At 36.3% G+C, this 22,125-nt stretch overlaps 1 protein-coding gene across 1 annotated transcript; it reads right to left on the minus strand.

The window, feature by feature from the left end:
* Positions 1 to 1,246: 1,246 nt before the first annotated feature.
* BMPR1A (bone morphogenetic protein receptor type 1A) lies at positions 1,247 to 21,816 on the minus strand (the record flags this gene model as incomplete). The annotated part of the gene is made up of 11 exons (XM_082308386.1): positions 1,247 to 1,576; positions 1,893 to 2,023; positions 2,668 to 2,843; positions 3,638 to 3,935; positions 4,325 to 4,517; positions 5,318 to 5,462; positions 6,424 to 6,523; positions 7,660 to 7,759; positions 9,250 to 9,352; positions 11,379 to 11,529; positions 21,750 to 21,816. The coding sequence occupies 11 exons, from the start codon at positions 21,814 to 21,816 to the stop codon at positions 1,451 to 1,453; spliced, it is 1,590 nt and encodes a 529-aa protein (XP_082164512.1). The 3' UTR covers positions 1,247 to 1,450.
* Between the last annotated feature and the right edge of the window lie 309 nt (positions 21,817 to 22,125).

A 22,125-nucleotide genomic window follows, 5' to 3' on the forward strand; every position in this document is an offset into this window, starting at 1 on the left:
CTACAGTTTCCTGTGCATGCCAAATAGTTGGCACAATAGGACCAAATTTTGCAATTATGTTAACTTACTTTATCTTCATGAATTATCTTTCAATGCTATTCCTCCCAAATGTGTCTAACTACACCTTAAAACACCCACTTATTTACCTTGTCTCAAATCTTGACTTTTGTATCTGTCCACTAAGTGGCCCACAGATGTGGCCTCCTGCATTTACATCAGGGCAACCCAGCTCAAAATCTTCTGCACGTTACGGATCTTATCTTCAACAGTTCACATATTCAGTTCTCCTGGTTTTGACCTTTACTGCATTCTCTAATCTTGTGAGTGTTCAGCCTGCGCTTCCTGCCTTCCCCCTTTTGTGTCTGTAAATTAGACTTGTTCTCAAGCCTTTCAAAACTTATCTTCTCCCTAGTTTCGTCAAATGATGAAAAAGCATGCTCCTATAGCTGACCGATTCCCTCCTGTACAGAAAAAAGTTCACAGCATGACAGACACGTACCAGTGAGTCCCCATAAAGCAGAAAGGCAAAACACATCATCAATGGTCTTTCTGTTAAGATGTATTCTACAGCAAAAATGCTGGTAGCATGTGGCATTGTGAAAAATATGCCAAATTTCATAGTCATCCAATTATGGAGCCCATTAGACTGTAAGTGAGATGACCAAGGCAGCCTATACCTCTAAGAGAGGTTGTTTCAAGCTCTCTACAGACTCAGATAGGCATTCCTTAATTTATTAATGGTGTGCATTTTTGCAGTTCTCCTTGTGACCAAAACAAGAATAGAAATAAAATAAAAACTGAAACTCTGGAAGATAACTTAATGGCAAGGAGTAAATTCTGTAGCAAATCTCTGATTGTGGAGCCACAAAATGCATGGAGCCCTGACCATAAAACTTTGTTCATTTAAATTGTTTCTTATCTATTCCAAATGACAGCAAAATAATCCTGGCACACACATAAAGGCATAAGGAACTGTTAAACTGTGTAGTATCGCAAACAGATTCATAACCTACAGGCTGTTTCACAAGAACTTGGTATGGATTGACTAGGTTTTATCAGGTAGAAGGCAAAAAAAAGCTTATATTCTCCCATCTCTGTTGAATCCATATAGCTTGTTAGGCTTTCACAGAAAGCACTGTAATCTGAACATTCAATTCAGTACCCAGAGTTTTACTGGAGACTCACTAAGTATGACTGAAGTCTCAATGCAGCTCAAACGAAAACAAAACGTGTATTTTATCAAGGCTGTCCATATACGTAGCATGTAGTGTATAGAGGCTCTCAGTATCGCAGTCTATGAAGTACTGAAAGATTTGATTAGCAGCCTGTAGAAGTGTGCTGAGAAAATACACTGAATCTCAGTTATTTCCTCTTTCCACATAGGTCTCACCCATGTTTGAGTGAAAAGATCTAGGAGTCCAGCTTTGCTCTCCAATGTCAATTTACTATGTCAAATCTTTACATCTTGTGATTCCACCATCTTGGCAAGTGTCTTCTTGATCCTCAAGGCAGTGAGCCTTGAGGCAGGATTATGAGCCCAGCATTCAGACATTAATTTCAATATTGCTCTTAAACACTGTAAAATAAAAAACAAAGAACAGTATTGTAACAACTGACAGACCAGAGAGGTGTATAATTTTGGTTTGCTGTCAAGCCCAAATTATAGAACTCTTAAATCCAAATGCGCAACTTCTACATTTTCTGCAAAACTGCTGATAGAGAACTATTATAAACAGAACAACAGAAAAAAAAACAACCACCATGTCCCAGTCCTCCTTTTTCCTCCCCTTCACCGCCTAGTATTACAGTAGCTGTTTTAGTATTTATTAAACTAAAATACCCTTCCATATTAATGAACAAACTGAACTAATTTTTCCTTTCAGCATACTCACTTCGTCACTATTCCATCTATTCGATACTACTGGGCGTAGGCGTTTGACACACACCACTTCTCTCATGTCCTCATAGGATGGATCATTTGGCACCATGTCATAATATGGCAACTGATACTCTTCAACAATACCTGAAGATAATTGTGAAAGATCAAGAACCATGAAAAAAATAAAATAAATCTATATATCTAGTCCGAGATTTCCTTAGCAAGAAGCAAAATTTAACTCCATTTTCCCTTGCAGTCTCTTTGACTTTGATACCCAATGTAGAATTTGACATCTTCAAATCCACCACATGCTCCAAAGAAACAGGAAGAAGGCATAAGATGGAAGAAGAAGAGAATACATGTAAAGATATATAAGGTCACAAAAGAAGAGTGAAAGGAAGGATGAGTCACAAAAATATGTGTATGGAGAAAACTGAATGACATCAGAAATGCAAGAAAGTATAACAAAAGCATAATATTTTATCAATTACTTTTTAGAAGTTTTATTAACAGCACAGGGGTGAAATACATCTGCATCCCACTATTTCTCCCAGACCAGGCTCTCTGCTTTTTGAGCAAGGAAAAAAAGCCTGAGATGCTTAATTGTAACAATCAAAAAAGGTTTAGTTCAGTGATTTTCAAGCTGTACTCTGGACAGACTGTTACTACTGCTTTTAAAGAATGCAAGCCTGTTGCTATAGCAGGCTTGTTATATTATTTCCTGGAGAAGTATTGTTAAAGTGAGACAAGGGCCTGGTAGATTTTATACACAATATTTAGAAGTTTACCTCCTGTGACGCAGCGCCGAGCCATTTCCCAAATGATTAGCCCAAAACTGTAGATGTCAGCCATGATGTACGGTTGGAAATGGTTTTTATTCAGGCTTTCATCCAGGACCTCTGGAGCCATGTACCTTTTTGTTCCCACTCTAGTATTCAAGGGAACATCAACTTCGTTTGTGTCACTATATGAAAATATTAGGAAGTTAGTGAATTGTGGACCATTACAAGACATGGTATGAAATCCTGTACAATGCAATCACTACACTGCAAAGCTCCCATTTACAAATTAAATTCTTTCTTTTATTTCCATCTCAATATTACACTTACAATACATTGTACCTCCCTGAAAAAGTTTATCTAGAAAAATGATAGTGAGTATGGAAGCTGACAGTTTACTGCTTCTTCTGCAAGACACTGAAAACACATATGAAAAAAATGAATTAAAAACCACTATAAAGATCAGTATATCTGGTAACAACTCAGAAAATTATTTGCAAAGGCTTATGCTTTCTTTCAGGCTCTACTGCAGCAAAAGACAATTCTCTGGCTCCATTGAACTTAAAAAAAAAAAAAAAGAAAGAAAAAGTATTCAATAATACTATTACAGTTTCATTTCGCTTCACACTGTTCAAATTTTCTATGAGATACTTTATAATGAAACTACATGATAGCAATTACTATGAAAGGCCAGTTTTGAATAACGAATGAATTAGTCTCCTCTTTCTTTCCTCTACAAAACTACTTTTATTTTCCACAAGAAGAGTCTTTTCATTGTTGTCTTAACAACCTATTTTCATCTCGATGCTTACCAGCAGACAAAGGAAGAACAGCATTTTACTCTCAAAACTGAAAAAAAAAACCTGAAAGCATGCTACCAAATGACTCCAACTTGCTTTTAAATTGGACATCTGCACATTAAAAAAAAAAGATAGATATACATAAAAGTTTTCCCATTACAGAGGATTTGTTCATCTACCTGTTAAACTTGACTGCAAGACCCAAGTCGGCAATGCAGCAGGTTCCATTCTTCTTTATCAAGATGTTTTTACTCTTCAGGTCCCTGTGTGCAATAGCAGGCTTGCCTTGTGTCCCATAAATTTCTGTGTGTAGATGGCACAGACCACATGCAGCAGAATACGCCAGTTTCAGGAGAGCCCTGTTGTCTAGTGTAGTGCATTTCAGAAAATCATACAATGATCCATTTTCATGATAATCTGTAATCAAGTACAGCTGTGTCCAGGAGCCAGTGCCTTTAATATCTGCAGCTATGAAACCTATGAAATATATAAACAAAGTTACAATTTATTTGTACATAAACTTTTTATGCAACAGGTTTAGTAAGAATTCCTAAAGCTATATAGTTCTGGACTGTATCAAAAGATACCTGTTACCCTTATGAAAATTAGTAATGTAAAACCTCAGATTTCAACTATACATGAGGTTACCATTCCACTCTTCCAGCAAAGAGACTGCAGACACATTTCGAATCAAGAGCAGCAAGATTCTACCCTTTTAATAACATTTTATTAGCATACATTAAGGGACACCCATCTGGTTATTCCACAGAAGTTGCAATAAACCTGTCAAGGCACCCAATAAGAACTCCTCCTTCTTCACTCTCACACAAGCCCTCCAGTAGCCAAACAACATATTGCTTCCTTACCAAGGATGTTTTCATGACGCATTAAAACAGTTTGGTAAATCTCTGTTTCTCGGAACCAACTGGCTTCTTCTGTTGTGAAAAACACTTTCACTGCAACTTTTTCACCCCTCCATTTGCCCATCCACACTTCACCATATCGTCCTTTTCCAACTTGCCTCACCATCTGAATTTGTTTGGCAATAGTGCGTTGAACCTAGGGAAGAAAACAAAATTTAAAAAGAGGGAACAGTAGAGGAGGGAAATTCGGTGATTAACCAAAAGCACCTGGACAAGCTGCTTCTCAAGCTTGGATTGCTTTGAATTTTGATCCCATTGTAAAATTTGTTCTATATTATTTTCCACTATTCCCATTTCAAACTCATTATTGCTGCCTCCAAGGAAGAATTGTATAACAAACCCAAGAAGATGCAATCAGCTCAACTTCTTATTTAATTCAGATGCATTCTCTTGCATTCTATTTGTTTCTATTTTATAAATAATTACAGTCATCTGCCTCACTGGCTAATTTTTATGCAAGTATTATATAGAATGTTGAATCAAAAATTATGAACTATCAGCCAATAAAAAGCCTATCTATTTTATTGGGGAGTGGACACTAAAAAAAATATCTTTTTTTTAATAGGAGTTCATAGGAGTGAATTTGAGTGAATTTTCAATTGAGTGAACTCACAGGAGTTCACTCAATTCGATACTTGTACTATCCATTCATTGCATTTTTATCTTAATGTCTATAGGCTCTATTTTTTCTTTAAATTTTGCTGGTGCCAACAGATTTCCTAACATATAATCTAATTTTGCACTTCATTGTAGTTAATTATGTGAACATGGGCTTTTGTACATGTTTAGTTTGTACTGTATCTTTCACAGTAATTGCATATAAAATAATTAACATACTGTATGGATAAACTGCTTGTTCTAGGCATTAGGTACAAACTAAACTTTGTATTTGATGGAGAGAAGTTCAGTGAAGAAAAATCTTAGTGTATGATTTACCAACAACGGTAGTCCTGATCCACTCCCAGAACTCTGTGACTGGTCAATAAGGTCTTTTAATGACTCCCCAGCTGGAATAAATGCTTCATCTTGTTCCAGGTCACGATTATAACAGTGCCTCTTTGCCATCGACTTACAGTAATGCCTGCAAAAGTAACAGGAGAAGTTAAGCTGAACTCGAAAAGACTCTTCAAAATATGTAGTAAATTGAGCTATTTTGGGGGGGGAAAAAATAAAAAAAAGCTATATAAATGTACAAGTTTTCTTAAAAGAAAAAAAAAAAACACCAAACAGATTTTACTGTACTTTTTTTTTTTCCCCCTCCCCAGAAAAGTAACTTACATCTTTTTTTAATATTAAGAACTTGTTGTAATGCATGTAGAGGCATGTCAGTTTATTATGAGTCAGGTGGCAAACCAGCATTTTTAATACTCGGCTCACAGCCAGTGTTACTAGTATAACACCACTGGTTTTGGTTTAAACTAGCAGACTGAACCTTGAACCATGGCAGATGAGGCTGACACATGCACATTTCTGCTGAAACTGCTAGAACAATGATCATCTCCAGCACAGGGCTGGACCTGACAGAAGCAGGCATAGCCTCTTAAACTGCATCTGCATGAATTGCCATAGCTCAGCTGGTCAATTATTTAGTTTTGAAACACAGTAGAAAAAGAAAAAGTTGTAAAACACATCCTTGTTGCTTTAGGTTTGCAAAAGCACTTTACAAAGGTAAATCTCAGAAGTAGATGGAATTTAACTAGCAAAAGTGACTGAAGATCCAAAACCATAAAAAGCACTAAGATATTCCCATTTACTAGATGCTATAGCATCGAAGTTATATGTAGCTTAGAAAAGTGTAAACACTTTGTAGCCAAAGGAAAGGATCAAATTCACTTAAATTCTATGCTGTGAACATTTCATTTTACCTAGCAATGCAAACTGCTATGCACAGAAATGAAAAATGAAATGACAACGGTTTCACTTCCAATCTATTTTTGTCAGAAATACATATGATTAACTGAGTACATTTAGAAAATAACTGTTCTGTTTACACTAATTTGGGAAATTAAAAACATTGCCAATAAAGAAAGTGCTTTCCTTACTTGTAACAAAAGCAGCTAAATAAGATGATCATGACAATTATGCAGACTGCCATAGAAATCAACGCTGCCATCCAACGAATGCTGCCGTCAAAAAGTCCATCTATTTAAAAAAAAAAAAAAAAAAAAAGGAAAGTTTCCAAAATCTATTAATTAAACATCTATTGTAAACAATTTATTTAGGTATGATATTTTCATATTCTGTTTATATGAATGTGCACAAACTGAAACACAGGAGGCTTTGTCTGAAGATCAGGAAATACTTCTTTACTGTGAGGTGATCAAGCACTGGCACAGGTTGTCCAAGGAGGCTGTGGAGTCTCCCTCCTTGGAGATATTCAGAAGCCGTCTGGACATGGTCCTGTGTAACTGGCTCTAGGTGGTCCTGCTTAAGCAGGGGGGTTGGACCAGATGATCTCCAGAGGTCCTGTCCAACCCTCAACCAGTCTGTGATTCTGTGACAGGATGTGGAGCCACTTGCAAAACGCCAGAAAGGAGCAAGACAGCTGATGCATATAACATATCAGTTCATATGAAATTACACAAAATTTATAGTGTTTTAGTATCAAAGTAAGTATTTACACCAGAAAAGGAGAGAGAATTTCATTTGGATGACAACAACAAAAAAGAATTCACTTGAGATTTTGGAGTTGTTTTTGGTTGACTCGTTAGTTTGTTCTTAGAAATGAAGGATTTACAGCAGTAAGATTCTGAGAAGGTATTAAAAGCAACAGCTAAACCAGTACAACTTGTCTAGCAATGAATAAGTGCATGAAAATACAAACTATTTTCACTGGGAAAAATAGAAAGAAGAGAATGTATTTACAGTAGATAACAATGTCAGAATACTTTTTTTAAGATACATTAATCATGGCAAAAGCACAGCAGAGATTAGGAAAATCATTTTAAAAAGAAAAGAGAACAGGCTGTGGAAACAGAATAAAAACAGATCAAAAGATCACATGCAGATTAAGATATGAGCAAACTGAGTAAGAGAATAAAAATACCATGAGTGACTGATAGAGGAGAAGATTAACTTGGAAGCAGCAGAAAAGGAAAAACTGGCACTAGAGTATGAAGTGTAGTACAGAGCTTCATATCAGAATTACTTAGTAAGGAAAAAACTGATCTGCGCAATACTGTAATTACGTTTTCTCCTCATTTTTATCTGTTGATCAGGAAGAACAGAATCCACATAGCATTTATTAGTAGCAGTGTGAACACCTAGGAGTTGTTTACCTGTACTATCAAGTGGTGGTAATGTTGGCTGTAAATCCTGATTGCAGAAATCAGTCCGACAGCACTCAATTGTTCGACGTAACTGTGCTTTAGGTGAGTCCTGTTGAAGAAGAATTGAATAAACATTCAGATTTTGAAGTGATCAGCTAGGATGGGGACAGGTGATGCTACTGATACAACACAGCACATAGAAAAGTTTAAGCTATTTTATTTAAAAAACAACAGTTCAACCTCACCATTTAATATATGAGACAATGTCACAGTGGTAGACAAGCATCATCTAATCTCTTTGGGTGCATATGTTCTATGTTCACATTTTTTTATTTTTCATGGAACTTTTTTACTTAATCCACAGAAACAGATGGTTCCTACTTAAGTTGCTATTTCATACATTGCAAAATTTTTTACGTTTGGCCAAAAGCAGTTAATCATATGTTAACTAAATATTGCTCTTAAGACAAAAAAACCCCAATACCTTTAGAAGTTTTTCTCTTGCACTCATGATAGCAACACTATTTATTTCAAAAACATGTTCAGAACACCGTATAAAAGATGGAGGGGCATGAAAACTAATCTGAAAGTAAAACACTAATACAAATACAAGAACAATTTCAGGAGGTCATCATGACACCTCAGGTTTCATTTGCAGTAACCCTAAACATTCACGGTCATAACTGAAGTCAACAGTGCTTCCAAAAAGCAGTGCTACTGACAGCTACGTTATATAGAAACTCAAGTACTAGAGATTTAAAATTGAGTATCCAAAACAGAGATAGCATTTGGGGGGCGCAGAGCCACCCAGCTGGGGATTACCTCTGAAAGCTTTGTTTAATGTAAGCAACGTGACAAAAGAAAAAAGCAAAAATCCAGTCTTCCAAGGCAATATTCATTTGCACAGCTAGTGCTATATCCCTGTCTTCTGAAGAAATCCTTGCTTTAACTGTGTTTCCAGTTCCAACTTTTGTAACAGATAAATAAGTTCTAAAGGCAGCAGTCTGCTTAATTATACCTCTTTAAATCAAAAGCAAGTTCTATTCATGCAATTAACAACACATATCTCTTCTAGAAAGGAAAAAAAAAAAGTTATACATCAGACAGGAAAACATACGCATTTGATAAACTGTATACATATTCATGAAACTCTAAGGGAGCTCCTGTGTAATCTGTGAAGACAACTCCTTATGATTACGCTCTCCTGTCAAATGAACTGAAGAAAACAAGAAATTCTGCATTAAAAGATAAACCACTCAGATCAATTAGGCTGACTATAAAGTTTTCTCTCCAACTGAGGAAACAGCTGACAGAAGTAAAAGGTTGATGTCCTCTGTTCATTTTGTCAATGGCTAAAGATACTTGCAGAGAACTCCATCAAGCTAGGATTCTCTTCCAATCTTTGCTCAAACACCATTAAGTGTCCTTTCTGTCACTACTCGCCCACGATTGTTCAGTCCCATTCTCCTCAGTGGTAAATGGCAGCATGCAAAATTCTATGATTGCAGTTGTAAACTACAGAGATTTAAACTGCTTATGCAGTTTCCCTACCTAATCTCCATGGAGATCTTAAATTTTAATGATATCTCATTCTTTTACCTTGCACTGGAAGTCTGAACCTTCATACTTCATACAGCCAGAAGCAAGCGTGGGTTCTCCATGTTCATCTTCTTCAATGATAGCAAAGCAATGCCCGTTAGTTCTGGAATAAACATATCAATTGTGCTTTACCAGCATGTTTCTTGTTTAATATGCAGCATTAGTTGACCATGAACCCATTAAGAATACTAGAATGGCAATATCTAGAAAAAGTCTTCTTTAACATGGTAGTTAGCATACAGTTTGAGAACAAAAGACCCCACAGTATTTTCAAATAGAACACTGTAGGGATGTTTTCTGCCCAATATTCTGTCTTCTACTTCCTCACCCCGCTTCAAGATTGTTCATATCCAACCACACATACACAGTTGTTCAGAAACAATTGAGGGAGTGGAAGAGCGGAGATCAGACTAAAAAGTCTTACTCACTACAATTTTATAGATTAAAAAAAAAAAAATTCACTTTTGTCTGTTCTTGAAACTGCAATAATAAAGTCTCAAAGAGAAGTCCCAGTATGTGAAAGGTGGCTATTTCAAGTACAAAAGCTCAGCTATGCTTTCCCCACATAAGCTCTCTCAAATATTCATCCTTTAGGGCAATAAAAACCAAACCAACCCCCAAACCCACTTTCTGAAGTTGACAGTAGCAAATAAGATTACATTCTTAAAAAAAAAGAAAAAAAAAAAAAGAAGAAAAAAAAGAAAAAAAAAAAGAAGAAAAAAAAAAGAAAAAAAAAAGAAAAAAAAAAGAAAAAAAAAAGAAAAAAAAAAGAAAAAAAAAAGAAAAAAAAAAGGCACTTCAATTCCCCACTACCTCTTCATACAAATGCTTTGATTTCTATACTACAGGAAAATGTCAACAATATCTGTAAGCAACCCCAAACTAATTCACAATGGTAGGCCTGTGCTTTTTAATATCTGTAAAATCAAGATTTTATTAAGTAAACCAAAATTCATTCATTCCCTCACCACAGATACTAAGGAAAACAAATAGAAAAATATTTTTGTTTGCCAAAAATTTTTTATTTAAATAAATGTAAAGAAATGCAGATTTGGGAAGCATAATGCCATAAAACACCCTGCACATGTACACTGCATAAGTGTTATTAACTCTCTAACAGCTTTATTATCAGAATAATGATCTATACAGCCACTAGTTCAGAGGCAAAAAATTAACAAGGCCTATACTGACTGCATACACTAGAGGGCGATAAAAAGCAAAAAATAAATGCCAAAGGAATTTAAAGACAAAATACTGGATCTTAACTGAACATTTCCTAGGTGCAAAACTATGTTTGTAAAATACTACCTGTATTTACATTTAAAAAGACAGTAGTCTTTATTCCACCTCCTTGGGTTCCACAAAAATGGCTTTATCTGACAAGTGATAGCTTTAAAGAGGCTTAATATTATGTGTTAAAGTGAAGACTCTCAAATTACAGTAGCAAATAATATTTTTTGCTATTATGTATCTTTATATTAATTCTTAAGGAAGGAAACAGAAGGGCCTTAAACATAGAACAGTAAATGAAGAGGAAAAAAAAGAAAAACAAGGACATTTCATGACATGAAAAAAACATCTTAAGCAAGCACATAATCAGTGCATGAGTCTGTTAGGATTCTTATGTCTACCAACGCTAAAACTACCCTCTTGTTCTTATATGTTCAGAGGCTTTTTTTTTTCCCCCTGCCTTTCCCTCACACTCTACAACCAATGAACATGTAACAAGAAGAATTCTCAGTAAATGGCTATGTTGCTAACATTACCTTTTGACTACTAAGTGAAGAAATATTAGACTAAGCAAGCAGGTAGTCATATCAGAAGGTTTAGATTTGCGTCATGTAATACTCACCCAGTTATAAAATGCTGCAGGTTACTCAAAACCTCAGTCCTTCAAAGCAGTTGCTGATGGCAAAATGACTGGTTGCAAATGGTTCTAAGGTATGGTGAAAGCAGTGTTGTTTACATACAGATGACCGTGGGTTTTAGTGCTCAGCTCTCCCCAGAACCAGTGAGTTTCTAATCAATTATGGTCAAATCACCTGACAGAACCTCAGTCAGCACTCTAGAGATAGTTTGCTCTCTCATGAGCAAAAATGAGCCTCTTCTATCCTGTATGCAATACTTACATGCATGTGTTATTAATAGCATCATCTGGACAATGTCCTGAGCAGTAGCACTTAAGAAAAGGTAAGGTGTCCTCTGGAGCGAGTGTTACTCCATTTGCTTGTTTCTTTTGGTCAGGATTTGTCTTCATTCCTGTGCCATGAAGCATGCTGTCTAGATTTTGACCCAGACATTTAAAAAAAAAACAAAAACAAAAAACAAAGAAAATATTTTTGCATCTCTGATAACTGTTCAAGAGCTTTACAGGCAAAACACGACAACAGAATAATTATTTTAACAAATAATTGAATTATACAAGACATAAGAACCTCCTCTCCCAAGATTATGGCAGAAATTTGAGTTAATCATTTTATTCTAGAAATACCTAGCTCAAATACTTCGTATCTTAACAGCAGATCTTCCAACCATAATCAATACAAACAGAAAGAGGATATTTTCCCTTTTTGAGGTGAGGCAGAAAAGCAGTGATGTAACTGGTAAGAATTTTCTGAAGAAAGGCTTTCTCATTCATGTGTTTAGAAAACCAAAATGCTGACCACTTGATAACCACAACAGTATAATTTTATGCATGACTGAATGTACTTAATATGCAATTTTCTAATTTTCTGAACTGAAGCAGTTTTTTATGGATTCACAGTCTCATAGAGAAGCAGTAATACCTCCAAAATCTCTTGGGTTTTTTGATCTCTGCATGCATTAGTACTTCAAAACAGAGCTAAAGTAAATCTTGTTTGCAAATTAAATTTCAGTAAATGACATGAACATCCACACAAACAAGCTCTCAGAGAATAAAAACAGGGCTAAATTACGTTCCAAGTAGCCCTCAATTTCTCAACAGGAGGAGAGTTGAGCATCATTTGTTCTAGTTCATATTATTAAAGTGCTGTTGTGAATGTAGGCATTCAGAAGAAAAATTCCATCTGTTTTTTTTCTTAGCAAAGAACATCCAGAAAAAAAATTTAGGAACATTATCTGCTTCATTTGGAATATGCTTTACGGTCACTATACGAGATAAGAACATCTTCATCCATCTCCTCCAGCTTTATCATGTATAATTTTACCAGCAGAACATCTCTTTCTGTCCATCGCCTAACAGTATTCTTGGCTCTAGGTCCTCAAGGTGTGAACCAAATAAATCTAGAAGATTTGTGAACAGACTACCACCTGCACTGACACAATTTACAGCAAGTCTCTGTGGGAGGCTCAGTGTGCAAGATAAGAGAACAGCCGGTTAGGACCGATAGAAGCTTTTACAAATTCAGTTATAATTTAAAAAGTGGAGGTACCTCAGTACCTCTCAAAAAGATTTCAGTCACAATAAAAATACCAATTTATTTAAGAATTAAAAAAAAAAAAAAAAAAAAAAAAATTTTGACCAGGAAACTCACGGTCTCTTTAACATATTCTTGTGGCTTCCTGTCAAACCCACCGAACACTAGCTGTAGAGTAATGAGAACATTACTCTCATGTTGTACCTTGCTTGAAAGATGTGCAGAAAAACTTAATTAAAACCCTGTGCAGATACCACCCTCTGTATCACTCTTTTGTAACATTCACTGTATCATTCAGCCAAATGTGCAATTAAGTATTTGTGAAATTTGATCTTACTGTTCTGGAAAAAAGCGGACTTGCAGATTTCCTTATCTAATTAATACAGCATACCCAGTGCATTGTCCCAATTCAGCCATTTCCCTGAAAGTAAGGACACTGTGCCTTTTTCAGATACAATTAGGAGTATATCCTAAGAAAGTACAGCACCATTTACCTAAACCCTCTGATCACTTAGCCACGTTTTATGTGAAAGGTAAGTTTTCAAACAGTACTTCAATAATGCCCGAGTTAAACATTCCAGATACGTACAGACTATTAACAAGAAGGTCCAGTGCCAGAATAACACAGAGTTTACCTGTGTAATAGGTATTTCTGATTTATCCAAAAGGAATTTTACACATATGAAGCAGCAGCACCTCCATCTGTCCTCTCTCTCTTTCTAGTTTTCTTCCCAGCAAAAACTGAAAGCTCATTTTAATAACTGTGCTACTAGTGTTACACAACATTCTGTAGTCACATTTAAGAGATCTTTACCTGCTCAGAGAACAGGTAATTCTACTTAATATTTAAAGGAAAAGCCACTGCATATGTACAAATATTGTCTTTCCTTCTAATTTTGTTGAACTACTAAGGTATCTTTCCTAATTAATGTTATAAAAAAACCCTTTATCTTCAGGGACATTCCACATGTTACAAGTCTGAATACTTTATGATCTACGTCGCACAGTCACTCATCCATCTTCCTGCCCTGAGCACTGATTGCAGCATTTTTTCAATTTGTTAGAAGAGAGATCAAGGAACCCTTAAAGCATGGCTTCTCCTAGCTCAGAAGAGAAATAAACAAAATTTTTATGCAGGTCTGTCTGGGATCTTTTAAAGCAGTATTATTCTTTGTAAACTAACACTGAAGCATGACTACAGTCATACCAACCTTTTATACTAAAACTGAGATGAAATGCATTTTTCCTCTTCATTTATTATGATGGATTGTATAACAAAATTGATGAAGACTACATATCAAATAAAATCCAAAATAGCTAACTGTATTTTCAAAGAACCAGCATCTTTGTCTTTTGTACAGTTTATATGGGCAAATTTTTATTCAAAGCAAAACCAGACTTCAATTTCATTATCTTTGTAATATGAAAGAGAAACAATACTCCATGGTAGACGGTTTTCCTCTTACAGGTCGTATCTGAATTGCACAAAGAAGGGGGGGTGGGAATCATCCCTCTTGCATTTTTATTTTCTAAGACCGTAAAGAGTACTCTTATAGAACAGGAGTTTGAGTATCCAGGGAAGGAAGAAAAATATTGAGACTCTTCAGGATCCCTTCAGAATTAATAGCCCCTGTCTAGATATTGTTCCTAACTGTATCCTTTACCGCAGTACTACAATTCATCCTCAGCATTTCAAGAAAGACTAGCGTCTATCTTAACCATGCTAGGTATAGGGAAGGCAGTTGAATGTGGAAAATGACTTGGCTTCCAGTCACCTGAGATGTTAAGAGGGCAGATCAAGATCCGAATGGGGTCACAGGATGTTTCAGGGCTGTTTTTCCTGGTTAATAGATAATGGGTAAATGAATAAGAGAGAATGAAGGATATGCCTAAATGACATCTTGTTTCAGGAACCACCTGACCTCCTTGCACCCGTGCTCTCCATTATCCCCTACCCTCAGAGCTACACCTCTCAAGCATTCACAGTGCTTTATCTTCCTTGTGGGAGCAGGACAGAGGAAGGGAGAATCACATTTTAGGGATCTTGTGACACTACACTACTTGATGATGTAATTAATGGCTTCTTTTCCATGACACATGCAGTTGTCAGCTCTGCGATGCAGCTAAGAAACACACATACACAAGTCCTACATAACCTTCAAAGGTGTAAATGCTATACATCAATACCTTCAAAATAAAAAAGTTTGCACTGAGATGCAGTACCCAGGGATTTCAGGCACAGCAAAGCTCCTTTCGCCATTATTTCCTACTCTCTACCTGTAAACTGCACAGGGCTGATGGGGCAAAATAACATACATTAGCAGCAAATAAACTGTCACACACTGGAGAACTTGTTCAAGATCCTGGACCAGTTTCAGCCTGTTTATCCAGCCTTGAGTATGATAGTATCATACACCTCTAAACATACAAACTCCTCTAATATGCATATTTTACCACATTTCAAAAACTTACAACATTCAATGAAATATCAGAGTGATCGTGAGCTGGAACATTCTCCTCTTTTAACGTAACCACAGCGTAAGACAATAAAGAGAAATAAGCTGATGGGACTTCAAGTTCCCAGTTCATCATTTGCTCTGCCCCATCACAAGATTGTCTCATACATACTGCATTAATTTTAAATTTCTAGAAGAATGAACAACTGCTACAGATAAGAAGGCACTAAAATGGCTTTCTGTTTAAAATTAAACTTTTTTTTAATAAAAAGGAACAACTCCTGCCTATGTATCATATCCAGCCCTTGATCGAAAATATAACTTATTCAAAGTACTACTTCTTCCAATCACAGAAAATAAGTTAGACTATAAAATGTATTTAAAGAAGAACAGTATATTAAAAATCCCACTATGTTAGAAAAGTAAGTCTACTTGAAAGTGTGGCTTCAAGTACTAATATTAGTATGGATAATGTTTAAAAGGTACTGTGTGTGACAGTGAAGTGTTATTAACCACTAAAACCAGAGCTAACCAGGTTGCAACTCAATGCTAGGATACGTATATAATTTCACTGAGACTTCTGATCCAAGAAGAGATTTGTACAACCCATAAAAAAAATAGCTCTATTAAGAAATGAAGAGACAGAGAGCACTAAGTGAAAAAAGACAAATACAAAAGCCAAATTATGCCTATAGTTTCTTACTTAACTGTATCCCCTCTTCCTCCACAAATAAAGTTGCAATGGTAGAACTAGTAGCCTACAGCATTCAAGCTGTTCAATAGCTTTCTGAATTCATAATGGTTTAATTAATATAGATGTTCCACATAAAAACATTTTTATTTCAGAGTAAATTATCCTTAAAAGGGATTTCTCCTAGCAGAACTACAGTACTCTCAGCATTTCTTTGTAGCTATTCTGATCCAAGCCTGTAAAAACTAATAACTCCAATATTTTAATAAAAAGAATCTTTTGTCAGAAGACCACCTTCACCTGCCTTCCTGCTGATGCTAAAGCTGTTTGCCGGGGCTAGCTGACGCTCAGGGCTTGCCCACGCTGGGCTCTCTTCATAAAAGATGAAAGTTGTACCAAAGTTCTTTACGTTAGATAGGCCTTCCTTATGAAAAAGACATACCTTGACATTTTTATGTGGTAGTTTTAAACTACTTTTTCTTGCTTTAGGATGCAGATAGTGCAAAATTATCCACTCCAACAAGGACATTTCACCTTTCTGCCTATCACAAGCTTTCACAATGATTTAATGTGTACTGCAATGTGAATTAGACCTCAGTACAACCGATACAGCTTGAATAAAATATTAGAATTTTTTCTTACAACACAAAATAATTTTAAAAAAATCAGAAAAAACAGTTTCATGAGTGCAAAGAAAATATCATAAATGCTTCTATGAGCTCTGTGTCTGGCATTTTAACCATAATTCTCCCCATAGTGCATTTTTATATATCAAGCCTGTGATCTCCAAAGACCAGGCATGTTAGAAGTAGCTCCATCTAGCAGAACTGGTTTCTAAAAATCACAGCATGTTCCCAGACTACTTGTTTAAAATCTCTCTCTACCACCCTCCAGCTCTCCCAGGAGCTACACCAGTGCTCAACAGACAGTCGGTCCCTACCTTCGCAACCAGCAATCCCCAGCCCCTGCTCCCGCTTCCCCAAAAGAGTCACTTCTGAAGACGACTGCTCTCTGTTCGTATGCATTCAATACAAAAGCCAGAGACAAGAAAATTTTGTGTATTTTACTTTTTTAAAAAAGTACACTGCATTCTAATTTAAATTAAATGGACTTCCAAAGAATCAAGTTACTTAAAACTAAATTTGAAATAAAGAAATATATAACCTTTTAATAATCCATTAAAATAACTTTAATCAGACGAACATTTAACAATACATGTTTGCTGCCAATGTTTTAAGGACAGATGCAGCCATTGGGGAAATCACTGGTAAACAGAACTACACTGTCCCCAAGCAATAGATCAGCTTCTGACTGCTCCTTCTGCAGAAAGAATATTTTCTTCATTTCAGATTAGTTTGTATGTTTGAATTGAGTAACTATTTCACCTGAAATTTAGAAAGTGCGTAAAAGTAAAAAAAGTAATATCCTGTTCTATATCAAATCTTTGAATAAAAGTATGACAGTGAAATCAAGTCTCAACAGATGTTTTTCAGTTCACTAGTGGACAATGCCAACTTTAATAAGTCTTTTAAAATATTGAATATTAACACTAATTGTTTTAAAATTTAACTTTTAATAAACCTTTCTTCATACATATTGAATGCTATTAATACATTTTTAGTCAACTAATTTACAAGGATTAAAATACTGGTCTTCTGCGCTGCCTCTTAAGAACACACAAAGGTGCGATGAACCACATATCTAACATTACATCATATAGCAAACTGACAGGAATGAAGTACAAAGTTTAGGAGAATATATTTAAGCATATGTTAAGTTCTTTAACTACTCCATTACATATATTGACTACTTTTGCTCATGAATGCATTATAAAAACAAAGGAAGAACTCTACTCAGAAGTAAAACTGGTTATCTGAACTAAAAACCCGCACTAGTGGGAAGACAAAAGCATATTTACCACAGTCCTCAATTGCAAATGAAGCTGATAAACCCTTGCCTTAGATAAGCAAAAGTAGGTGGATTAAGATGCAGAGTAAGTCACAGGTCTAAAGATACTGCAAAGGCCTCCCACAGCCAGAAAGGAAATACAAAAATGTTTTTCTTGAAAAGGTTGCTATTAAATCTAGCCATCTGCTAACCAGGTTTATTTTTGATCATTTCTTAACATAAGCGAAAAAGTCCTGCAAGCCATAAAGAAGACACAATCCAAAGGGTAACCACTGTGTCCCCCTGCTCTGTAGCACAGACCTGAGAAACAGCAGCTGTTCACCAATAATTTCATGGAATTGCCTCTGTTTTCTGCTGCTGTTGTAAGAATATTTTCACATTAATCAACACATGCAGCCACTTGCTTTTTAAAGTTACCTATTAAGGCATCTGGTGTGTATATATACATGCATGTATACAGACACACTTACTATTAGCATTCTCTCAGGTCTTGGTAAGCCCCGAGATTCCTACCATTTTGAAGAACAAAACAAGTGAGGGAGCAAAACATTAAGCTGGGTGCCAGTCACTGAAAGCACACATGCTGGGTGTTTCTACCTCCTCTGCTTTTCCCTCCTCTTTCTGTAAATCACACAAATTCTCTTCAATTCCTCACATGTCTTCTCCACCTCTATCAGTTTCTTTATGATGAATTTTTGTAACATCCTGCATGTATATTCTGTGTTGAAACTATTCTTTTCACTATAAATTTCCACTTTTTAGACTTCTCACTTTAGATTCCCCCTTTCCTATAAAAATTTCAAATATTTGATGACTATCAACTTTATTCTTTCCTCCCCCTGCCCCCCCCCCCCCCCCCCCCAACACAACTCCTCCATGAATCTAGGGACAAGCAGAGAGACTTGACTGGTTTTCTACTCACCACCCCTAAAAACCAAGCATATTTCATATGTTTGAAGACAAGCCCTTAGGCAACTTGCATCAAAGAACCAACAACATTTCAGCAAGCTCAACTTTCCCATGGCTTTCAGAACTCGCTCAGTATTGATTTGAAAGTCAGAAATATTCCTAAGACAAGGCAATTTCTTCTTTAGAAGCTGAAAAAAATTTTACAGGGTCTTTAAAGTTAATTTAGCTATATTTTTAATTAGAAGTTATTCACTGAAGCATTATTAATAAATGTGATCATGGAAGGAGTCAATGTAATTTAATTTTAAGTCACTATAACACCTGTATATTTGTATTATTATTTCTATTTGTATCTAGAGAGAAAAAAAATGTTTTCCTTCAGTTGCTATTGCCTTTGAGTAAAATGCTGAACATTGACTAATGCAAAGGGGTAACCACGATTTCAGTAAGAAGAACAAAGCATATCACTCCCAGCCTCTTCAAGGAAAGAGGCTGGTATCTTCTGCAAGAAGCAGCAAAACTGCTTGAATACTAGTTCCACTGCAAATTGCCATGTCTGAGAGTATTTGAGTGTGGAAGAGACCTCTAGAAGTCAGCTGGTACCACCACCTGGTCAAAGCAGGACTAACTTCTAAATTAGACCAGGTTGTCCAAAGTAGAGATAGTCAAAACTTGACCAGAATTAAGAATGGATATTGCACCACCTCTCCAGGCAGCCTGTTCTAATGCTTAACCACATTCACAGTGAAAATTGCTTTCCCGATTTCCCACCAAAATTTCCTCTATTGTGATTTGTGCCCATTACCAATCTAATCACTTTAGAACTACCTGTAAATATTTGTAAATCTGTACTATAAACTGCAACTACATCCAAACTAGGTTATTTCTGTCTAAATAGATTGAGCTATTTCTTGCCAATTAAAAATTGTATGTCCACAACAGGAAGAGGGACTGGTATTGAGAACTTCCCTCTCCCAACTTAGCCAATGTCACAAAGATGGAAGAACCCTGGATTTATGTTCGTTTTGTTGCTTTCAACTTGGAAATCTTTGCTGCAATGGCAAAGCTTCAAACCAAGACCCATGTTCTTCCCCACTCCTGAAATACATGTGTGCACGCCTACGAACACACAGTGAATTAAGCCAAACATCAGTGCTTAAAGCACATACCTAGAAGTTAGGAGACACTATTCTGAGCCCCCGCAGGCTAAAAAGATGAAAGCACTCAAATAACTTGGCAATTATACAGGAACACTTGTCCAGTTTTGGAATAAAAGTGTTTACAATTCTGTAGGCTGTACTCAATGATACAGAAGCCTTCAGTGTGCCTGTGGTAGCCTCCTGGACTGACCCCCAGAGGAAACTCGAAAGGAAGAATGGCAGTTTTAAATATCTTTAACAAACTACAATTCTGCACAGATCCAGAGAGAGGACTTCTGTTCTATAAAAGCTTAGCTGTGAATGTGTGTGTGTGGGATGGTACTTGAAAGAGCTTAAAGATGATCCTCCTTGCACTGAGACACTATTCATTTAATTCAGGTCTTAGTGTAGTTGACAGCTCATCTCTGGTCAGGTAAATATCTTCAGTGTCATTTACATTTACTGCTTAATAAAGGTTTGAGTTATGTTTAGGGGAACAGCCTTGTGCTCTAAGTGCTTCCTCCTACCCAGGTTAGAAGCTGCAGCAATTCCCAAATACACCTTGGCACTTGGTTTCCAAGAGGATAAATACCAGCACATAGGAAGGGGCAGGATCAAGTGGCTTTGAAGGGGCAGGCCCATTACACATTTGATGCAAGTCTGCTCTTAAAATCAGTTGCCAAGCTATGTATCAAGCATAGTCCCAATAGAGACAGCTCTGCTAAATCATTTAATATTGCAGGTACACACCCGGAACAGAACATAAAGATTGTCATTTGGGTACTTATCAGGCTTCTGCCTCTCCCCGTTTTAATGGGTTCATTGAATCGTTATTCTTGAAAGTAAACAGCTCAAAGAATACCTTGAAATAAAGTCAAGCACTAAACAGTAATTGATATAAGTATGAAAAGAGAATATAAAACCTTTTATATTCAAGTATTAAAACGGCAGTACCAAATTAGTCTTGTCTGTTTCCCTCGAAACATATGGGAAGCTCTGTGTACTCAACTCAAACACGTGAGAGGTACACACAGCTGGCAGAACAAGAAATCTTACACAGAGACCAACTATGCGTGTACATGCTTGATGGACATGGAGAGCACTACTGTTCATGTCCCAAACATGAGAACGTGGTATCACTAACAGCTCAGATACCATCCTGCTATTCTGACACTTTTCTGAACTACAAGCAATTACAGAACCAGGTCTGCCAGGTACAGTTGCTAATAAGGAGCAAGGAAATAATAATAAAATGGATTTTCCCCACAAACTAGTTATAATCTTTATACTTAAGCTTCTATTCCTGATAGAGCATGAGACACTCACATTGGTCAGTTCCCAATACGTTTTTTAATTCAACCCAATTTGACAGAGGAGTTAAAGTCCTGATGATAATTGGATTTCCAGACGTTTTTGATAACTGGTGGCTGGAAAGACAACAGATGTACAAACGAGTATTTTCACTAACTGAAAACCAGGCTATTGTGAACATCACATAGCCTCACCTCAGCCCATCGAGCAGGCATAACAAGTTTATTTAGATTAGTTATGCCACACTATCTCTTGGCTGCTGGGAGCATCAGAAGGCATGGGGAACTGCATACTGCAATTTCTTCAGTGGCTCAAGTTTAAAGGGATCAAAGATGCACGCATATAGGAAACTGACATTCAGAAAGTCAAATCTTCAATTCTGCTGCTCATATAACTTGCTCCACAGCGTACTATGCATTTCTGGTATTGTCTCTATTTAAGTATTTGCTAAACTAGACCTAATCTATAATCTGTACTACACCACATGACCACTGTAACGTCCTCCTTTTTAGGGAAGTGTCTATATGGCATGTCAGGCAGGAAAGCCACCTGCCTGCAAAAGAACAACAAAAAAAAACCCCAAAACAACAAACCCCAAACCAAAAAACCTCTACCCCAACCACTGGAATACACACGTCTCAGTTACAGATGGAAAACTATAAACTTATTTCAACTAGTACATATTTACCTTGAACATGGAGAATGATAAGCAGGTAGGCTCCAAGCAATCGCTCATAAACTCTCAGTCGAGTCATTGTTCACTTTTAATCCTTCCTGTGCAAGGCAACTGGCCCTTCTGCTTGACAAATGCTAAGCTTAGTCTGTTCGGTGAAGCCTAATACAAGGTTTGGTGCTTGACTGCAAAGATGATTTTGTAACTTTTCCAACTTCGTTTCCTGAAAGATAGAGTAAAACAAAGTGTTAAGAAACTCCTTGCACTTCTGAAACAACAAAAAACCCTCAAGATTTCTCATCACACTGATCATAACCATGTGGCTGCAAAAAAAAAAAAAAAGCATATGTTTATTAAGACGAATAACTGAAAATATTAGCCATATTTACTA

The sequence above is a fragment of the Platalea leucorodia genome, assembly GCF_965183815.1.
Source record: "Platalea leucorodia genome assembly, chromosome: 4".
Lineage (NCBI taxonomy): Eukaryota > Metazoa > Chordata > Aves > Pelecaniformes > Threskiornithidae > Platalea > Platalea leucorodia.